We start from the raw sequence: 20,248 nt of genomic DNA on the forward strand, positions 1-20,248 counted from the left end.
ACATGGGGTGCAGTTTGTCTTAAAATCCTGTTTCCACCTGCCTGTTGGAGTGCAAATAGTCACTTAGTTATCCAATCTCTTAATCCACTAAATGTCTAACCCATTAACCAGTTTAATGTCTTTGCCCCATCCTGATCAAATTAATTTGATCAGCAGTTGACCCCAAATAAATCTGAGTTTGGTCTGAGCAGTGGGTGGAGTTAGTGTAAATAGCCTCTGCCAACAAGATGGGCTATTTCCACTTACTTTAAATAGATACTCCGTAATTATTATCTTTTTCAATGTAATAATTATCTTTACCATTTTAAACATTCCCTTACTAACATATGGAGCAATTAAATCGCTTCACCTACTAAACACACAAATTGTATTACACATAGTATGTAAATAAATAATATTGGCATGTGTACAATTATCATACAGCCAGATGAGGATGAGCTCCCCATACAAAAGTTACATATTAATTTTCCATATAAAGGTGTGTAAACTTTTTTTATTTTCTTTAACAAAGTAAATAGAGCTGTTCAGACTTCAAGTTCAAGGGGAAGGCTATTCACCATGGGTTCCCTGGGTTTTTTCCTATGGGTTTTTACAATGTTTTATTATTATTATTATTTATTTATTTAATTTATGAGTAAAATAAGGTCTGTGAACATTCATTGAAATTACTTGGATGTTTTTTTTCCTGTAATATAAATTAAACAGTCATACTGCAAACTTGAATTCTGAAGCAACATACTTAAAAACAAAACAAAAAAACGTGGCAGCTTCAAACTTCACGTTTGGGTAATGACTGTGTGTAATTAATGTCCTAGAAGAAAACTTCCAAGAATGTTGTAATGTTTAAAACAGATCTTATTATACTCATAAATTCATGGCTTCATAAAAAACCCAACATCCCGAAGGAACCCATGGCTCGTAATAATTGATAATGATCTTTTCTGGGTTTTGTATTACAACCTGAACAGCTCTATACAAATATTCTTTGTTTATAATCATACAAATAGACTACAATATCGTTTGGACTCCTCCCGAGTAACAATTTTTTTTTCCCTTACACAGTTGCCTTGATTCCTTAAAACATTAAAGCTGACATCAAGACATTCAGGCATGACCTTCTGTAAAGCTGCTTTGAATCGAGCTGTATTGTTCTGCTGCAAAAAATACAAATGTCTTGACTTTAAGGAGAAAAGGGCGTTTGTAATCAATGAATTTGGCAACACTGCCCATGGGTTATCGAGGGACAAAAAATTGTCCTCTTCATGATCGGCTTATAGGTAGCTATCATACGCTACATAGGGTTCATACACATTTATGTCAATGATTCTGAGTAGTCTTTCGGTTTTAAAATATTCATTGATCCTTTTCACCTCTCACCCACTCTACGGGATCCACGAAGGGTCAAAATCACCTGCCAGAAAACAGTTTGAAGTCTCTAGACACCTTGAAACTACACAGAGACATTCGTTTTGAGTGAATATTTGGCATTAGTGAAACTGAATGGCATTGACTGTTCCTGTTTTCCTCTGACTTTAAATATAACGATTTGTACAATATTTATAGAGCTCCTGGCGACCTTAAACAGTGGGTTGGATCTGGGCACCACATAAGTGATAGTCGTGCTGCTGATAGGCATTCAAAGAAAGTGACAGACACCACGAGTTTCCCCACAATCTCTGACATCAGCTGCACCACCGACAAACATGTTCGTAACAGCGGCGTTAAAAAGCATGAAATCCAAAGTTTTCATTTTTAGTTATTTTTTTGAATAAATTATTATTCAGAATTTTTTTAATATAATTATTTGTGTTAGTTTGTATTAGTCTATGCGCCACCATAGGTGCAAACGGTTCTGAGCACACTTGATTAACGGTTCCAGTAGCATTTCCTCTAAGTAGCTACAGTTCGGTACGGTAAGATTACAATCTGTTACGAGCCCGGATTTCTCAGCATGGTTAGCTAACTGTACTCGACTAGGGTCAGGAAACAATTCTGATCAAGAACCGGTTCCAATTAAAAACTAAATAAAATAAAATACCAGAAACGTGATTTTCACGACTGTCAGTTCCATTTACAGTTCTTGCACGTGCAATTTTAGCCGATATACCGAACACTGTAGGCTACTAAAATACTCGGACTGTGTTTCCTGCTGTGTATTTCAGAGGCAGCACTGCCACCTTCTGAATCTACGGTGTGAAACATGCAGTGTGTCTAGTTTAGTCTGATTCCTGAACAAATATCTCTTATGAGCCGGTGCTTTTGAATCTACAGAGCGAAACATCCGACGCTACCGGTGTATTCTGATTCTCATACAATTGACTGGTTCTTTTTAGTGAATTAACACTCATACATCATTCAGAGCGGTAACTGAATTAATCGTATACTGACGCGCACGTTATGAAGTCAAACTCAAAATAAAATAAGAACTGAAAAACATTAGTCTACATAATATAACTGACTCTGGAACTGTTACTGTGTTTATTTAAAGGGATATTTCAACCAAATATGAAAATTCTCTCATAATTGACTCACCCTCATGATATCCCAGGTATGACATTCTTTCTTCAGCAGAACACATTTGAAAGGGCAGAAATGCCAAATTAGAGTAGCAGAGAGTTATCATTTTTAGCTCTTTGAGTGCTCATTGAAAACGAAGTAACCAATCTTGTTTTTCCAAGTTTTGCCACAAAGTTCATTGCAATTAATTGCAAGCTGCTTTGATGCACAGAAGGAAAGATTTCTTGATCTTCTGTTAGCTTATTAGCAACAAAATTACAAAAATCACTAAGCTGTGAATAGCAGAACTAACTTGTATATGCACTTCAGGGCTTCATGCTTTATTTAAATCAGTGTTGTGTACTGTATCAGCTTTACTTAGACACAAGATACGTACAGTACATGCACAAAATAACAAGAAATTGTCATGTTAAATCATTAGTGCTGAATATGAGCACTTCAGCCACATCATATGCTATATGTGTTATACTCCATATATATATATGTATACATATGCTAATGTGCTATACTGCTCACCTGTATTAATTTTATCTTTGAAAAATGAGAGTTAGTATTGATCAAATAATTTTTAACGTTATTATATCAGTAAGGTCTTAATTTACCTTATTGATTTATTTTTTTATCAGTCTGTTTATTTGTGTATCTATTGATAAATCTGCTTTCCACCTATTTAAATGCTCTTTTTTAATTTTAATTTGTCAATTGATTTTTCTTCTAATTTATTAGCCCTATACTAGCCAACCATATGAACCATCACCGTTGTTTGCAATTTAAGAATGTTACTGAATGACTGAATTGACATAACAATTTTTTTTTACAATGTTGTGTGGCATTTCAAATTGTAATAAACATCAAGACTTTGATGCATCATATTTCCAACAACTTTTTATGCTTATTCTTTGTTTTATTTGAGCTTATGTAAAATAGATGTTCTACAACTTGCTCTTGCTGGAACTGACTTTTCTGCTTAAGCTGTTGTGTCCAGTTCTTTAAGACACCTGAAATGTCATATTTAGGAACAAACAAAGAAAAAGAGGAGCAGGCCATCATATAGGGGCTCATCTTTTACCACATCTATACCAAAACATGATTCTGTTCATGTGTGCACCTTTAACCACAACACATGTTTATATGTGTCATACCATCTCACTCTGCCACAGTAATTCAGTGTTCTTCAGGAAACCATGCGAGCTATGCAACTTTGCTTAATAGAATCACCACAGTGTCTCGATTAGTGTGTCAAATGGTCCTCAAAACTCATGCAAGATCCTCTGTGATGTATTAATGTGATAATATGTATTCCAGAACATGTACAATATCTGCAATAAGTGTTTGGATTGTTATAGATTTAAAATAGAAAAAAAGTGAAGCATTTGTAAGAGAGAAGTTTAATGATGTATGATATTTACTGTAGATGTGACATTGTTTGGTGTATATGTAGAACTAATGGATTATAAACAAGGCATAAAGGGGTGTGAACATCATGTTCCATTAAAACCATACATAACAGCAACCTCAAAAATCAATGGATTTAAGCCACTTCAAAACATCTTGCCTTCACTTCCTCTCAGACAGAGAGAGAGAGAGCGAGAGAGCTACTTTATCGACATTGAGTTCAAGGCATCATACATCTTGCCTCCTTAATGTAGACAACAAAGAGGAGCACCAATAAAACTGGATGTTCTAAAACAAACTTGATCGGTGAGTACAGATGTTTAATGTTTTATACTTATAATGAATTACTGAAATATAAAACCATTTAAATTCTGATTTTGCTAATGTATTGCATCATAACAGAACTTTTGCTGAAATGCTTTCAGTTAATTTTAATTTTTTGGATACCTTTGTGAGATTTAGTAAATATTTCCGCAGATCATTTTTAACTATTCTCTTAAGTCTGAACTGTGATTTGCTCAACCCCAAACATGCTGTATCAGTGCATGTCATAATGTAATAAGCATCAATGATGTGATCCAAAGACGGTGGGGCATAATGCACCCTTAATGTACTGATTCTGCTATTATGTAATGTCACTGGATGCTTTTTACAGATAAGTTATTTTATATTATTCTAAAAAAATAAGAGTCTCCAATGCATCTTGCCTGTCATCCCATTTCATGTATTTGGTCAGGACAGGGCTTTACTGATGAGACTAATGTGGACCTTTCCCTTGATGGGATCATTTAGCATTAAACAACATAAATCTATATTATAAACTGGGTCTGCAAAAATATATTACAGCCAGCAACAATCTGCTGTGTCTCGCATACAGAACAAACTTAATTTGTTCCTGGTTTAAACATATATTTTGCATTCTTGACACCGTTTAAAATCTAAAGAGATTTTCATTGTCACAAAGATAAACAAAGGTCTAAAATTGTGTTTGTATTAAATGCCAAATCAAGATTGGATGCTCTTATTGGGAAGACTACATATTAAATGTAAGGACACCATAATTATTTTGGCTGTTAAAGTATGAGTGCTTTTTAATGCAGCAGTAATGTGCAAATATGCAGAAGCTATTTATAAAACATTGTAACTAGTTTTGCATTACATTCTGAAACATGTCTTCCCATCACAGACAGTTTCAGTCTGAATCGTTTGTGACCCCTTCCTCTTTTTCTGGTGCTTTTTCTGGCGCTCACATAACTGCAGTGTAATTTGACTATTCACAAAAGAAAGGAAGAATGAATGAAACTATATCAAAGCAAAATTCCTGATCTTAATGTTAGTACAATGCTGGTATTATAATGTCACATTAGCTTATAAAAGCAAACTTTGTGATCTGACCATCTTTAAATGAATTGGATGAAGTAAAAACACACCTTTTATATACAAAACCATCTTTATTAGTGAGGCATGGTAAAATGTCACCAGATATATCACATGTGTGCCCAGAGATGCTCATTTCTATATGGAGCAATAGTAGCTTGTTTCTTCTTTACCTACAAAAATACAAATCTAAATATCCTCTCATACGCTGTTGACCATGTGCAACATTATTGGCCAAAGTAATGCACTGTAATGCAGTCTCTCTTTGGTGTGGGATATGATCCCATTTACAGAGAGGCTAAGTTGTAATGTCCTAAAACAGACTATTCAGTGCATTAGAATATTCCATTTGGTCAGACATAAACTACCGTGTATTTTTCTGGGAAATGTTCCTTGATGGAACAGTCATAGTCCATTCGCTGGATGGGATCATATAGCATGTAAAAGCATGAAAAGAAATCAATAATTCAGTTTGTAAAGGTCTATTAGAAGCGGCAACAATCTGTGCCACCACACTTACTCATTCACAGATTGAATGTGCTTAATTTGTTCCTTATCTATTCTTCCTTATTAATGTGTTTCTACATTTTGTAGGTCTGAACATTTCTGCTTTTACCTTGACCTATGAATGAATACACATTTCTATTTTGCTAATTAACTTTGTATGCTCAAAAGATAAACACTTGAAAAACAGGCCTAAAGTGCTTAAGAGGTTGATGTTGAGATTAGATGCTTTTATGATTATGGCTTCATATAATAACACCTAATAACATATGATACACACACATATGATGCACATTTATTAAAACATTAGAGACACAAATACCATTTTGTTGTTGTTGTTGATATTAAGATATGTGAGATAACACTTTTTTCCAACGTAGACTTGGAATAACAGCTTGGACTATTATCCAACAAACAATTAACCTAACATGAAAAATGTGTTGCTTTGAACACATAAAAAATCGGACATATTGACTCACTGACAAGCGCCATCTCCCATCAGACATTTTTGCATGGACTCAAGAGTATTTACCTTCCCTTGTGGCACCATCAGAAGTGTGTTGGGTCAGCAACATGGGGGACCCGGGTTCGGAGCCTGTGCTCACCGTGCAAAAACATCTACCATTCTAATCAGCCAAATCTTTTTCCCCTGGATGGAACATGTGTGCCGCACAAACCCATTAGAATCAAAATATGATTAACGATTCTGACAACACTAGTCACAAATCTTGTGGAATTTTAACCTAATACTACAAAACGCAATGCCTCTTCAGACATTTATGATTTCCAGTGATTTTTTAAATGGACTCTTTGCACAGACTGGGATGACATGTTTCCACCATATTTAGCAGCATAAATCGAACAAACTTTTTTATATTTGTTTTCTCCCCTTTTCGCCCCAATTTGGAATGCCCAATTCACAATGTGCTCTAAGTCCTCATGGTGCCGTAGTGACTCGCTTCAATCCGGGTGGTGGATGACAAATCTCAGTTGCCTCTGCATCTGAGACAGTCAATCCATGAATCTTATCACGTGGCTTGTTGAATGTGTTACCGCGGAGACATAGCGTGTGTGGAGGCTTCACACTATCCTCTACAGCGTCCATGCACAACTCAACATGCATGACAATATAGCGACCACAAGGAGGTTACCCCATGCGACTCTACCCTCTCTAGCAACTGGGCCAATGTTTGTTGCATAGAAACCTGCCTGGAGTCATTTAGCATGCCCTGCTTTTTGAAAAAAAATTTATTATTATTTAGTAGTAAAATGATAACATAATTCTTTGCGTTATATTACCCTGGTACTAATATTAAGAACTAATCTACACTGCTGCTATGGGGTTAAAAATACAGCTGTTGATGGAGATACAGTAAATTTGGCATCTTTTTCTCTTCTGATTGCTGTAATCCACCACTCTCTATTTTGTTCTTGTTTTGGAAAGTCATGGAAAAATAATAGTAGTTTTTTAGTCTTTTGCTGTTGGAGCAAATGGGAATGCAAAATAATATTTGCGGTGGAATCCCATTCACCATTATAGAAGTTTACCCTGCAATACTGTACTTCGGCATTCCAAACCTGGAAATGTGAAAAGGGTTCATTCCAAAAGCTATTATGCTATTGCTTTGGTATTTGGGTCATGGGTTTTATCCTTCCTCAATATATCTTTGTCCTATATCTGCCAATGATGTCAATTTTTTGCAGCATACCTGCAGTTGTGAAACTACAAGGCAATCACGATGAGCAAACCAAAAGACAGCAGTTTCGTATCATTCACTCTGGAGGTGGATGACAGAACAGAAGAGGAGAGGGCCAAGGCCAAGCAAGCGAGGAAAGGTTGCTCTAAGGACAAGATGCCCATGGACTCTAATTACCTGGAAGATGTTGTGGCTGCTGCACCCAAAGTTAGATTTAACTACCACTTTGACAGGTGAGTCGGGTTACTAACTTTGAGCAGGGAGAGCTGGGATAAACCTTGGATTTTGGGATTTAAAAAAAAAACAAAAACAAACCCTAAACCTTGTTTGTAGAATAACAGTATGTTAACTTTATCAAGCCAACATAATAACAGTAAATAAACTTGCTACACTTAAATATCTGAGTTGCTCATTGCTAAAACTTTCCGGAATTTTTTATTTAACCAACTAACTGCTTTTTGTCTGTGCACCTGATATGGTTACATTGAGTGAATTGCGTACTAATGTTAAAATTAGTGATGTATCAAAAAGGAGGACGTTTTAGAGGACAATCGGTAAAATACTAATATTAAAAGATGTATTCTGCTCATAGGCAAATCAGACAAGCGAAAGAGGAACCAGCTGAACAGAACAGCAAGAACTTTACGATTGAGGATCTATTTGAGGCGGCATCCAGTGGCGACATCTCTAAACTGCAGGGTTTACAGCAGTACCTGCAAAAAAGAAACAAACATCTAACTGATTCTTTATGTACATATGTCGCAGTTGTATGGCAAATATAATGCAATCCATACAGAAAAGTATATATATATATATATATTTTTAATAATATTTATTGAATAATCCAACACATGTTTTTATATCTTCCTAAGATATGTCCAATGGAAAGACAGCCCTGCTGAAAGCTCTTTTAAACTTGAAGAATGGCGAGAATGACACAGTTGAATATCTTCTTGACATTGCAGAGAAAACAAACGATTTACAGAAATTCATAAATGCTGCATACACAGACAGTTACTACAAAGGTCAGAGCCTTGTTATTATTAGTTATGGTTTTATAATAGCTAAAAGGCTGGTTATTTTTTATGAATCAACAGAATATTGATAATCTTTAACATGTTGTCAAACCCATACTCTATGCAGTGTTATTGCCATCCTTGACATACAGGTCAGACAGCTCTCCATGTTGCCATTGAAAGGAGGAGTGCAAAGTTTGTAGAGATGCTGGTAAAGAAAGGGGCAGACGTCCATACTAAAGCCTGTGGGACATTCTTTCAGCCCAATAAAAGCATGTGCTTCTATTTTGGTAAGTCTAACACTAAGGATAAGGCTGAACTTTTGCTATAGTTTTCTTCAACCTTCATCAGTGATTTTAACCAACAGCATATGATGAAAACCAGCAGAATCACTGGTTCAAGGAACAGGCATTTTTTAAAAAATTTTTAGGATTACAAAGTATGTTGCATGAAATGCTTCATTTAAAATATATTAACTCTCAATGAAAATGAGATTGTTCATGTTGACATGAAATACATTTAGCAAATTGACCTGTGCTGCATTGTGACATGCTACTCCTAATATTTTGTACATTTACATTTATGCATTTGGCAGATGCTTTTATCCAAAGCGACTTACAGTGCACTTATTATAGGGACAATTTCCCCAGAGCAACCTGGAGTTAAGTGCCTTGCTCAAGGACACAATGGTGGTGGCTGTGGGAATCGAACTAGCAACCTTCTGATTACCAATTATGTGCTTTAGCCCACTACGCCACAATCACTCCACATTTATTATTTTTGTTTATACAATTACTTTGCAAGTGATTTTCATGACCTCAAATTAGTAAAGATACTACATTGAATAGGGCTATTTGTTATTTTTAAATGTATTTGACACATCGTAGGAACTTTTAAAATGAACAAAAATGTCAGATATGAAATTCAAAATGTTGAAAAACTTGCTGAAGTGTGTAATTTCTGCACCACTGGCATCACCAAAAAGTATGCAAAAATAATGACTGTTCTTCTCAAACAGAACCACCAAATGGTTATAAAAACAGATAGTCCCGCCCTAAGCTCATGGCATGTGTTGAGCCAATTTTATTGTGTCCGGCTGTATGGGTCAAACTAAGAAAATATGTCGATAGCTGCACAGATCAGACTGATCACTATAAATTCAGCCGAATTAGGTTGTTGAATGTATGGGCACATGTTGGCTCCAGTTTCTGGGTGAAATGTCCACAGAGTGGTGCCAAAAACAAGTTGTCTTTGTAGTTATGTAATACAGTCAACAGGAATACATATTTTATTAACTCTATCCCTCTAACCCCAACTCTAAACCTAACCATTAGTTAAGCAAAACATTTATTTTAGAGGGTAAATGCAACCTCTGAATCACTCTCACCATTCTTTATGTGAACATGATAACTTCCTGGTTCTCACACATATCCCATATCTTTGAGGTTGCTCATGCAATGCACTCTCAGTAGCACCAGAGCTAAATGTATTCACAAAATAAATTATACAAAATGTCTGATGGCGAATAGCGCTTGTCAGTAATTCATCTGAATGGGGTTGATTTCAGGGTACTTTAACTTTCGAAAATAACATGCAGATTTCCCATGTGATCATGTTGCCATATAGCTGAAATCAACTGACAAATGGACTACATATAGTTGATTCTGCATATCAAGCTGAGATACAAAAAAGTTTTGACATTTAACAAAATTGCACATCGTAGAGGCAAGTCTCTGCACCTTAAATACATACGCATTTTCTCATTCAGATTTCAACTTTAAAACTTGATGTTCACAGACATGTATGAGTCCACAATTTCATTTTAACTTCTAATGTTCGCAATGTTACTGACCTTATAGGGCTACCTGTTTATTTTGCACCTTTTCTGCACAGGTGAGTTACCATTGTCACTGGCTGCTTGCACAAATCAGCCAGACATTGTAGACTTTCTGATGGATAACCCTTACCAGCCAGTGGATCTCCAAGAGAAGGACTCTCATGGAAACATGGTGCTTCATGCCCTAGTAGAGGTGGCCGATAATAGTTCTGAGAACACAGAGTTTGTCATTGACATGTATGACCACATCTTAACCAAAGCTGCTCAACTTCACCCCAAGCTAAAGCTGGAGGAAAATGAGAACAATCAGGGACTAACTCCTATCAAACTAGCAGCCAAGACAGGAAAATGTGAGGTAAGGTGTTTGAAAACAATGATGACCACACATTCATTAAAAACAATTTTGTTATCTCTTTGGGAAAATGTTTTCTTTTTGCTGGTATTTATTGATTCATGAACGTTCCAGAATACAAACAATTCTGATTATGGTATGTTATGCTAAATAGAAGCAGTGATTCATTAAAAACAGGCTGTGCACTCTAATGTCAGTTTCTTTTGTTCCTGATTTTAGATGAGATGACAGCCACTCACATTATTTAAAATGTTATTTTCCCTTTGTCACTGGTCCTGAGTCACTGTCATATAATCATAATCCTACATAGTATAGTCCATAGTTCTGCATGATCATTTGTTTTCATTTGTTATTTTGATGCTGTTGTACGTACAGTATATTAAACTGATGTTGATTCAGGACTTGCTGAATTTCACAAAGTCCAACCTCATTTTAGATAGCAAACAGACTTCGTGCTGTTCCAAAAACCCAATTGCTCGATTTCTTCCATGGAACTCAAACGGTGTTCAGTCATGACAACTCTCTGAAAGATTAAGCATCTTAATATGGGTATGAAATATTGATATGAATTTGATCTTGGCAGACTAGATCTGCTATGCTGCTGCTGTAGAGCAAGTACAAAGACTTACTACTATTAGAATATATACAGACATTCTGAGTTAAGCAAATATATAATGGTAGCCAGCTGTTTGGTAGCTGTGCAGTGTGTAAACCTCACTCCCCTGGCCTCAAGAGGTGCACTTGCGACTGACGCTAGAGATTGTAGCCTTTAGCCTCCTCGTTAGCACGCCCGCCTCCCACATCGGAGACATCAGTTTGAAACCCGTTTGGAGCAGGTCGACCAGGACTGGTTACAGTGGTGCCTTGACCCGGATGGGAGTGAGGTTTAGGAGGGTGAGTGTAATGGTAGCCAGCTGGTACATGCTGTGCAGTATGTGTAAACCTCACTCCCCTGGCCATGTCTTACCACGGCTGCAGCGTCTCTACTTTCTTCGAAGTCTGAGGAAAGCACATCTCCCACCCCCCTATCCTCACTACGTTCTATAAAGGGACTATTGAGAGCATCCTGAGCAGCTGCATCACTGCCTGGTTTGGGACTTGCACCGTTTCGGACCGCAAAGCCCTGCAGAGGACAGTGAGGACAGCTGAGAAGATAATTGATGTCTCTCTTCCCTCCATCAAAGACATTTACAAAAAACACTGCATCAGCAAAGCAACCAGCATTGTGGATGACCCCACACACACCCCTCACACAAACTTTTCACCCTCCTGCCATCTGGCAAGAGGTACCGAAGCATTCGGGCCCTCACGTCCAGACTGTGTAACAGCTTCTTCCCCCAAGCCATCAGACTCCTCAATACTCAGAGACTGGACTGACACACACACACACGTGTCCTGAGTTGCACTTTAATTATTGTCACTTTATAGCTGGCTGCTACCTCAATAACTGCTATGTGCATAAAACAATATCTCATAGTATGTTATTTTTGGCATTTTTAGAAACTGTCATCTTTTTACACTACTGTGTACTGGTCGGCACTGCACTGTCTCTCACTGTGCCTATTGTCCTGTTCATTTTTAGTAATTTATTGTACTGTCCCGTACTTTTTGCACATGTTTGCATGTGCACTTTATATAGGTATGTTATTTAGTCTGTGTAGTCTCATGTGGTTCTTTGTTTGTCCTATGTTGTTTTATGTAGCACCATGATCCTGGAGGAACGTTGTCTCGTTTCACTGTGTACTGTACTAACTGTATATGGTTGAACGACAATAAAAACCACTTGACTTGACTCAAGGGGCACACTAGCAACTGATGCTAGGGGCTGTGGCCTTTAGCCTCCTTGTTAGCGCACTCACCTCCCACACCAGAGACACCGGTTCGAATCCCGTTCGGAGCAGGTCCAGCATGACCGGTTACAGTGGTGCTGTGACCCAGATGGGAGTGAGGTTCAAGGGGGTGATTGTAACGGTAGCTAGCTGGTACGTGCTGTGCAATGTGTGTAAACCTCACTCCCCTGGCCTCAAGAGGCACACTAGCGACTGACGCTAGGGGCTGTGGCTTTTAGCCTCCTTGTTAGAGCGCCTGCCTCCCACACCAGAGGAACCGGTTCGAATCCCATTTGGAGCAGGTCGAGCAGGACTGGTTATACATAGACAAAACTCAAGACATGCTGCATCAAGCAATTAGATATACATTCAGTCCCCATATAGCAGATCTTGAAATGTGGAGCTGGGAAGGAGGAGGATTTTAGAGAATAGAATTAGAGTTTCATGCTTGAACTTCAGTCATTCAGGCAGAATGATATCTCCCATTCATTGTCATTGTATGGAAAAAGAAAATGCAATGAAAGTGTATGGTGAATGAGGCAAACATTCAGCCTAATATCTCTGTTTGTATCATATAGGTTTGGAACAACATGAGGGTAAGTAAATGATCACAGATTTTTTTTTTTTTGGGTGAATTAACAATAAGAGTATATAATGAGTGAGCTAAAAGGGGGAAAGAACTGTTTACTAAAACCTTCAATTGATAAAAGGCATCTGCTAAAATACACATCTAACTAAAATCTTTGTAACTAATAACATGTTGTAAATAATCTGTCTGATAAAAAAAATGTGTATTGTCTCATGTTCATCAGCTGTTCAGGCACATTGTTCGGCGGGAGTTTAAAGAGTGCAGACACCTGTCACGGAAGATCACAGAATGGGTCTATGGTCCAGTGTGCTCCTCTCTCTATGATCTTTCGTCCCTTGACACCTACAAGAAGAACTCTGTACTGGAGATAGTTGTCTATGGCAGTGAGATTCCTGTGAGGAGACACATTAATTAGGTTTATTTAAGATTAAGATCATGTGTTGAATTGCAGCTTTCATCTGATGCATAATACATTTAAAATGCTACATTTAATCAATATAAAATCTACATGGATTAAGACAGGTGGTGTTGAAAGCAAAATGTTTGTTTACGTCATCTCATTCCAGAATCGTCATGATATGCTTAATACTGAGCCACTCAATAAACTACTAGAAGAAAAGTGGGACAGATTTGCTCAACGGATTTTCTTTTTCAACTTCTTTGTTTATTTTGTCTACCTTTTCATCTTCACTGCAGTTGCTTATCAGCACCAACCAGGGGAGGTACACACACATACACACGGATGACTAACGAGAAAGTTAGCTGTCACGGCATGTCTTTTGTCTGCCCTGTCTTAGGCATCAAACTTTTGATGATAATTTGTCATATTTTATTTTATCCTTACTTCCTTATTTCCAGTCCAATTTCTGACACAAGCTACTATGATGTTAAACACTTTCTTTCTTTCTTTAAAGCCTCCACATACTTACGGGAATCAAAGGGAAGACTACCTGCTTCTTACAGGACACATCATATCTGCCATTGGAGCGCTTTACTTCTTTTTGAAAGGGGTGTGTTTATTATTTTATGCTGGAAAAATATACAGAACATAAAAATACAGAAAATCAGGTTTCCATATTAATGGATCCATTTTTTTATCCTATAAGTTAATAGATATGGTCAGAAAGCGTCCAAGATTTCAGACCCTGTTGATAGACGGATACACTGATGAGCTTTTGTGAGTCCCTTTACTCTCTTCCCTTCTTAATATGGTAGCACTTTGTAATAAGGTTGTAATCATCATCAGCAGTAGTCAACAACATGTAAACGTTAAAATTAGTTAATGCACAATGAACTAACATGAAATAACATTGAACAATAGAGTACTTAGGACATTTACCAAAATTAATAAATGGCATGAATATATTGATAATTGTTAGTTCATGATACCTTAGGCCTTTACTAATTTAAATGAACAGCACCATGTTGTAAAGTATGTTCATTCCAACTATACAAGCTTTTTGTGGACTTAGTTTTCTGCAGGCCCTACTCTTCATGGTGTGTGCTGTACTGTACTTTCTTGGTAAGGATGAATATCTGGCCTTTCTAGTTCTGTGCCTTGCTCTGAGCTGGGTAAACCTCCTCTACTTCTCCAGGGGGTCCAAATTCATGGGAATCTACAGTGTTATGATCCAAAAGGTAAAGGACATTTGTCAATTTTTGTAAATAATCTTGCTCTATTCTAGAGTAAAGTATGGTTTTGTATTGCACTTGAGATGTATTACACAACACATTTAATGCCTGTTTGTAGTCCTTCCAGTGCAGGCAGCACTTACAACATTGCTTCAGGTGCATGTATGAGCACACTCTCAAACACACTTTTTGTTAATTGTCAGATGATTCTTGGAGAAATTTGGCGATTCCTTGTTGTATACATGGTCTTTCTCATTGGATTTTCTGCAGGTATCATTTTTCTTCGCACCCTTTTAGGGATGTCATTTTTATCACAATAAGCTTTCAACAGTTAAAAAAAACTTAGTTAAGTTTATAAACTGCTTTTTACTCAACAGCTGTGGTAACGCTTCTTAAAAAACCTAAAGGCCGTTCTTTGATCAACATTTTGGATGCAACTGACAACTGCGTGAAAACCTCAATGCATAGAATTTACTTCATCACTCTGGAGATGTTTAAATTTACGATTGGTATAGGAGATCTGGAGTTCACAGATCAATATAAATATAAGGAGGTGTTTTATCTGCTGTTGATCGTCTATATTGTACTGACGTACATCCTGCTGCTGAACATGCTGATAGCACTGATGAATAAAAGTGTGGAGGAGATGTTCAATGAGAGCACCAGAATCTGGAAACTACAGGTAAAGAACTAGAGCTATACTCAGCTAATTGAAAGTCAACTAGACAGAAAGAATGACAGAAGAGAGAGAGAGAGAGAGAGAGAGAGAGAGAGAGAGAGAGAGAGAGAGAGAGATGTGTGAAAGCATGTTTGTGAGTGAAAGAAGAAACCTTTCTTTAAGAATGTAATTGTGAAAGCTGGAAAATGATAGAGATAATTTTCTGTGTGCTTGAATGAGTAAATATTTTTTTTTATATAACACTCCCTTTAAAAAAAAAAAAAGGAAAAACAGATCTTCAGCTTTAGTACTTTTTCCACCTAGTATAAATTATTCAGTGCTTACATAATTTAATGGATTGTGTATGGAAATATTGCTATAATAACTGTAGTGTTAGTTTACTCTTAAACAAGTTATGTTGGATTCCACTCTTTTTTTAATAAGAGATACATTTAGCCCATGTTTCAAACCTTTTAAAAGCTAATGCAATGGTATACTGTATAAAATGCAACAGAGCACAAGTGGCTTAAAGGGATCACTTCTAAAGCAGCTGACATGAAGATCTGCCAGCATAAGTTACCATATTCCATGAAAAAGCATGTTCCTATAATCCCATCAATCATATTGCCTCCCACTCTCTTATCACTCTAAAGCTTTACCCATTTCTGTGCTCCTCCTACACATGACATGAACAAGTCATGCCATGACACAATATTTCAGTAGCATGTCTATATGTTTGTATATGGTACAGCAGACTCATCATCATGTTTCAAACCTGCATGATTTGCCTTTTTAGTTGTTTAATTAGGCAATAAATATGACTGTTATTCTTGTTTCACAGCGTGCGATCACCACCTTGGACATAGAGTGGATTCTTCCTCGCTGTCTAAAAAAAAGGCTGCGCTCAGGGGTAATGAAGGACCTGGGCAGGGGGCAAGAACCGGATCAACGCTGGTGCTTCAGGTGACCTTTGACCTCTGATCTCAGTGGCTTCCACACAGATCTCTGGGACTGCTGGTTCAAGCTGTATTCTTTTATTATCTGAAGATGGAGTATATATTATGAAAAGATTATACAAGATGATTTAAGCATGCTCACACACAAATTATTTTAGGCTCTGCATATAATACATGCATGTAACAGGAGTGAAACTGTTAGCATTGTGTCTTTGTTGCTTTCAGTGTGGAAGAAGTCAACTGGAATCAGTGGAACAGAAACCTTGGTATAGTGAACGAGGATCCTAGGAATTTATGCATGCACGTACCATCCCCAACTGAACACCAGAAAGGTAGCCAGTGTTAAACATATATTTCAGTCAGTGTCAGAAATTAACTGGTGCTCAAGGCAAAAAAGCCACCGAAAGTGACACAAATCTGATTCATTTCTTAATATTATACTCTAGGCCCAAGTATATATTATTGCATAAAATATTATGAAGAATTACTCAATGATTTTATGGTCATAAATCATTAAATTGAAGTATTAAGCTGAAGGATGACACGGTATCTATTATATTATTAGAAAAGTTTGCCCTCATAAAATTACCCATTTGAAATCCACTGGGCAAATAAGTTAATTTGTGACACTGACTTCAGTCATGTAGTGATTAAAACATCAAATAAGGTTTGTTAAAGGGTGGAAAAACGTTTTGCTTAGAAGTCTGGGCATACTAGATTTACTTATTTCTAAGAATGGACACTTTTTAAATCTGCTACCTAGATAATGTCATGTATTGGTCCACAGAGCCTAGATGGGGTGGAATCGAGCAAGTTTTCAGTATATGGGGAACACTAAGACGCACACGGCGCAGCAATACAGAGGAGTTATCCTCTAGCCGAGGTCTCAATCTCTGATGGTCTTTTGGTGACAAATACCACCAGTGGACTGTGAATCACTGCGTAATAGTGTATATGTGATGTGCCAGGTTTTGAACACCTTTTGTACACACACACACACAAAAAAAAACTGTATAAAGCATGAATGCTTGCCATGGATACCTTTTATAAAAGTTTTTTTTTGTGTTTTAGGTAAATAGCCCTATACATGGTTCCCACATTTTCAAACTAATAGATTTCCATTTCCACTTTTCAATTCGTTCATGTTATTAGACAAGGAATTTTACAAATAATTTATAAATAGGGTCATTTTTAACCAATTTTCAAATTTGGAGCTGATCTTAACAAGGGAGAAAAACATTTATTCACAACAACTTTTTTTGTATTAATTTCCAGGCCTGGAAAATCACAAGTTTAAATTCTCTGGAATTTCCAGATTTTCCATGACTGTGGGAACCCAGCCTATAATGGCAATTTTCCACTGCACGTTACAGTTTGACTCGCCTCAACTCTACTCGCTTTACATTTCTGAGCTTGCATTTCCAGTTTACAAGGGTGGGATTATAGGATGATCGTCATAGTTGCGCCACCTCTACTGCCATGACATCATCGTAAACACGACACAAACTGACCAAAACAATAACACAACTGCTAGCTGTTAGCTACTAGCTTATTGTGCTGCAAAAAGCAGTTGTTGATTTAACACAAGTGTAACAGTTAAATTGGCCTGGTTGTTTTAGAAGCAAGCTTCCAGTAGCTGGTCAACTAAATAAAGTGAAGCTTTCAAGAAGAGTATAGAGTTAACATAACAAAACATACCATCCTCCATCGTGGATCAACGCCAGTCCAGGGCACTCTCCCTCCCACTGCTCGCTGGTTCAGATAGTGTCCATTTGGTCGAACCACTTCCACTTTTCCTTGATGGTTCTGTAGTCACTTTTAAGTGTTTTTAACTTTTGCCTACACTGTTGGTAGGTCTGGTGTTAGCCGTGTGTGGCCGAGACACTTCCTGAGAGACTTTTTCGTTTCTCTCATTGCTTACGAGTTGACCGTCTGCACCTCGTTTATTGACCACGGCGTGGTTTTGCGTACAGCCATTTGTTTTTTCACAATTCGAAAGTCGCGTGAACAAATGATACTGCTAACGCTGTTGCTAACTTTAAAACTAGCGGGTTGATTTTGTGTGTCGGAAATCCAGTGATGCTGGTAGACGATTCTCCCTGACTAATCAGTGATCTGCAGGATTTTTACATCACATTTAGTATCGGCTCGGCTGAAACCTCGACGAGGTGGTGATAAAAAATGTATCAGATGCCAGGTACTATCAAAAGTGGAAAACCCCAAAAAAGCGAGCAGAGTTGAACTGTGCAGTGGAAAAGCCCATAAAGACTATGCAGGGGGAGCACCGGGCGTATTCATTTACATTTACATTTATGCATTTGGCAGACGCTTTTATCCAAAGCGACTTACAGTGCAATTATTACAGGGACAATCCCCCAGAACAACCTGGAGTTAAGTGCCTTGCTCAAGGACACAATGGTGGTGGCCATGGGGTTAGAACCAGCGACCTTCTGATTAACAGCCCTGTGCTTTAGCCACTACGCCACCACCTCTCCATTCCTGGTATTTCTGGTGGGCCTCTGGATAATTAGGGCCGGCCCGTACTACAGGGGATATAGGCGGCCGCCCTGGGCTCCAACATGCCCACGTGGACCCTATTGCAGAGTGAATATTCAAAAGACTCTGTTAATTCTAACTAATTGAATGAAATTACTTATTTTGAAACTACTTACACATCCTAGCTTTGCTCCTAACAACATACCTCACATGGACTTCATTATTTAACATACAAATCACAATAATGGTGACAACCGAAGACAACATATTAAGTTTAAGATGAGCTCTGAATAATCACAAATTGGCAAATAACTGCAAGTTACAACAAATACAATAAGAGCAGCAAATATAAAATCTGCAAACATTACAGTATACAGTCATTTGCATAATTTATTCAAACCGCAAGTTGAAGTGCAGCTTGCTGAATAATGCTCACGCATGATAAAATTGCAGAAAATAAGTCATGAAATATATTACTTTGTTGGTATTTCAGTCTTTCAGGTTTACTTTAAAGGAAAGCAGTAACAGCACTTGTTAAAACAGGGCGTTTCACATTTTCTGAAGAATAATCTGGGGAAGGAATAAAAAAACTGCAAATATAAAGATGCAACAAACTCACATAGAGTGAAAATATGAGCAATTAATCTAAGTTCTCCAATTTAAGAGGTATGTTTATTTATTTATTTTACCTAAATTTATATATGTACATATTCTGTCCAACTTTGTTTTCATAGATTTAAAAAAAATAAACATAGTCAGTTATGTGAGTAATTGACTATAAGTTAAGTATTGTCATCATTGTGTGATGCTGACTTGTCACAGCACCTAAAAATACACATTTTCCATTGTACTTTCATGCACATTTTAACCTAACATTTGTATGCTTGGAAAAAAAGTTTTCGGACATGTTATTTGTCTGAGCTATAAAGTGCTTGTTCTAAAAAAAATCCACTCATCACATTTACGGATGTTTTATATGTTTTAAAGTCATGACAATTTTGCACTGTAGGCCCGTTGTCATGACTAGCAAAATGAAACCAATGAGCCGGTATATTATGGCCGGGTTTGTTGGGCCGCTCCGGGCCTGAAAGTCCAAGGCCACATTTTAGTCCCAGTCCGCCCCTGAGACTGTATGACTGGCACATTTATTTTTACTTTATGCGTAGTTCCTAAAATAGATGATATATCTATATGTAACGGATGTGGACAGACACACTCACACGTTCAGTTCTTTCAACTTTGGTTTATATTCTTACAAAGTACAAATCAGGTTGGCTGAAGACAGATTACTGCAGACATACATAAAATACTAGAAAAATAGAAATTACACATTCACTCAACTCATAATACCAATAATTGTCAGAATGTTAAAACACTGACACAATGACCACAA

General features: G+C 37.2%; 1 protein-coding gene across 1 annotated transcript; it reads left to right on the forward strand.

The window, feature by feature from the left end:
- Positions 1 to 5,379: 5,379 nt before the first annotated feature.
- LOC127635191 (transient receptor potential cation channel subfamily V member 1-like) lies at positions 5,380 to 17,959 on the forward strand. Its single transcript, XM_052115063.1, has 15 exons — positions 5,380 to 7,723; positions 8,083 to 8,240; positions 8,363 to 8,515; positions 8,659 to 8,796; positions 10,400 to 10,698; positions 13,337 to 13,507; positions 13,680 to 13,835; positions 14,028 to 14,123; positions 14,220 to 14,290; positions 14,586 to 14,751; positions 14,949 to 15,015; positions 15,123 to 15,427; positions 16,245 to 16,366; positions 16,585 to 16,691; positions 17,147 to 17,959. The coding sequence occupies exons 1-15, from the start codon at positions 7,533 to 7,535 to the stop codon at positions 17,254 to 17,256; spliced, it is 2,310 nt and encodes a 769-aa protein (XP_051971023.1). The 5' UTR covers positions 5,380 to 7,532; the 3' UTR covers positions 17,257 to 17,959.
- Positions 17,960 to 20,248: the final 2,289 nt, after the last annotated feature.

This window comes from Xyrauchen texanus, chromosome 4, assembly GCF_025860055.1.
Source record: "Xyrauchen texanus isolate HMW12.3.18 chromosome 4, RBS_HiC_50CHRs, whole genome shotgun sequence".
In the NCBI taxonomy this organism is placed as follows: domain Eukaryota; kingdom Metazoa; phylum Chordata; class Actinopteri; order Cypriniformes; family Catostomidae; genus Xyrauchen; species Xyrauchen texanus.

Excerpts from the sequence above, each read along its gene's own strand:
- LOC127635191 (XM_052115063.1), top strand. The coding sequence starts at position 7,533 with ATGAGCAAACCAAAAGACAGCAGTTTCGTATCATTCACTCTGGAGGTG. Across the intron at positions 7,724-8,082 it reads TTTAACTACCACTTTGACAG|GCAAATCAGACAAGCGAAAG; the intron begins GTGAGTCGGGTT and ends TTCTGCTCATAG. Across the intron at positions 14,752-14,948 it reads ACAGTGTTATGATCCAAAAG|ATGATTCTTGGAGAAATTTG; the intron begins GTAAAGGACATT and ends GTTAATTGTCAG.